We start from the raw sequence: 2,367 nt of genomic DNA on the forward strand, positions 1-2,367 counted from the left end.
AACTGTATGAAATATTCGTGTAAGTGTGGATTTCATAGGAGTACACTGCTTCAATTGCTATACCATTTCAGAAAACGCAACCTGGATCAAATTTCTCCCCCAATCTTACCTCCAACAGTGGAGGTTAAACATAAACAAAACCTGCTATGTGTTGTGCACAGAATGACTAACTAAAATCCTGGGTATTAAAGTCAATTAGACTTCTGAGAAAATCAACAACTATTTTGAAAATAATGAACGGGGACAAAACACCTTTTGATCTGCCTGCCAGGAGGAACAGACAAGAATTTTTATTTTTCTTAATCTTTTATTAACTTTGTCTTGTGGAAGAATAACTATGAAGAGAGTGGGGTGCTGTGAAAACACTTAACACTTTTGCCTCGTTTCTTAATTAGGGCCATGATGCATTCCAAAAATTGCTTACTAATTAAAGCCGGAGGGGAAAGGAGGTGTATCCAAGCTGGATGTGGAGCCATCAGCAGATACAGATGAAATGGTATAAAAGGGCTCCCTGAGCTGAAATCTTTCAACAGCTTCCTTTGGCTTCATCTCCTTCACTTCATTTCTACTCGTCTGAGACTTTGGTAAGTCAAGTGTGTGCACATATGATGTTATATTTGAATGATTCTTGCAGTGGTCAGAACGTTCAGGTAACTGAACTCCAAGAGAAGGCTAAAGTTCTATTACTCTGTGAATTGGGTAGATCTTCCACCAGGAACCTTACACTCTTAGGTTGTTGGCTGGTTTCTTTTCTATATGTACCTTATGAAATCAAGTATTTAGCTGCGTTAGTCCATCTAGCTCAGTTTTGGCCACACTGATCAGCTGTAGTTCTCCAGATTTTCAAGAAGGGAGTCTTTAGCAGCTCAATCTGCAGATTCCAAGGACCGAACCTGGGATGTTCTGCATGAAAACTACGTGTTCGGCCACTGAAAAATTGTCCTCCCCCTAAAATTAAAGTAAGGTTCTAATCTTTATGGTTCCAAATAAGTACCTGACTCAAATGAGCATAGGGAGTTGTCCTGTACCATGACAGACCATTGGAATCTCTAGTTCAGTTTTACCAACTCAGATTGGCCGTTGTTCTACAGGCCTTGAAGCAGGGGACATTCCTAGACTATCCTGAAATGATCAGGGATTGGATTTGGGATCCACAACGAAGAGAAGGGCTGTAGTAAAAAAAGCAGAGAAGAATAAAGGTTTCAGGCATGAGGGCTTAATGTTTTCAGAATTATCAAAGACAGCTGACTCTCAGTGATGGAGAAAGGAAGATGCATTGAGTTTAGTGAACTGGGAATGGGTAAAATATCCTACTGCCACAGGATGATTATGTCTGAAATACTCTCCCCACTGTCCATTGAAGTGATGTACCCCACACTTATTTTCTCCCTTGGTGTTTTTGGTTTCAGACTCACCTCCACCCAACAATGGTTGACTGTGGTCCATCCTGTGCTGTCCCATCCTGTGCTTCCACCCCCACCGTTGGGTTTGGATCAGCAGGAGGTCTTGGCTATGGTGGTCTCGGCTATGGAATGGGAGGTCTCGGCTATGGAAATGGAGGATTCGGCTACGGATTTGGTGGTCTCGGCTATGGATATGGAGGTGCTGAAAGAGCAGCCAACCTTGGCATCCTAGATGGGATTATCCCTAAACCCATCAACCAGATCCCACCAGCAGAGGTCATGATCCAGCCACCTGCCTGCGTTGTGACCCTCCCAGGGCCCATCCTCTCTGCCAGCTGTGAGCCTGTGGCTGTTGGAGGCAACACTCCATGTGCCGTTGGCGGTTCCGGGATCGTAGGAGGCTATGGGGGCTTGGGGTCTGGCCTCCTTGGAATCTCTGGAGGTTTGGGCTATGGTTCGGGCTATGGGAGGGGAGCACTCCTTGGAAGGAAGTTCGGGCGTCGTTTTAGCATCTGTTCATAGACCAATTAAACCTGAGAAGCATATCCCGAACTGATAATCAGAGGGCTTGGTACAGATCTATCGGCCATGGTTCAGAAAAGCTGAATTCAAGCAATCACTCCTGGTATTCATCCTCCGTTCTTTGCTTCAGAGTGCAGAAGAAAAAAGATCCTTCTACACCGATTTTCTTCTTTGCCCCTTTCAATGCTCTTACTTTGACCTTTTCAATAAAGCTTGTTCTGCATTCTGATAACCTGTTTGTCCTGGTTTTTAAATGTAAAGCCTCAGTTCCGCATAGCAAGGTGTCCAGGGCCTCAGCTGTCTGAAGCAGTTTTTGGCCAAACTAAAATTGGAACATTTGCAGGACATCGTTCTCTCTGGCCCCCTGAATGGTTTAGTTCTGTGTGGTTAAAATAATGTACATTCGCCTTGAGAGAATTATCATTTACCCCTTTTTCAAAAC

The 2,367-nt window shown here is 44.1% G+C and overlaps 1 protein-coding gene across 1 annotated transcript; it reads left to right on the top strand.

Annotated features, from left to right (window-relative positions):
- The first annotated feature begins 511 nt into the window (after positions 1-511).
- Positions 512-2,157, top strand: LOC310694303 (uncharacterized protein). The gene is made up of 2 exons (XM_083477424.1): positions 512-584; positions 1,410-2,157. Exon 2 carries the CDS (start codon positions 1,428-1,430, stop codon positions 1,923-1,925), a length of 498 nt encoding a protein of 165 aa, XP_083333550.1. The 5' UTR covers positions 512-584; positions 1,410-1,427; the 3' UTR covers positions 1,926-2,157.
- Positions 2,158-2,367: the final 210 nt, after the last annotated feature.

This window comes from Podarcis liolepis (assembly GCF_965112155.1).
Source record: "Podarcis liolepis genome assembly, chromosome: 15".
NCBI lineage: Eukaryota > Metazoa > Chordata > Lepidosauria > Squamata > Lacertidae > Podarcis > Podarcis liolepis.

Coding starts and splice junctions, on each gene's coding strand:
- LOC310694303 (XM_083477424.1), top strand. CDS start 1,428: ATGGTTGACTGTGGTCCATCCTGTGCTGTCCCATCCTGTGCTTCCACC.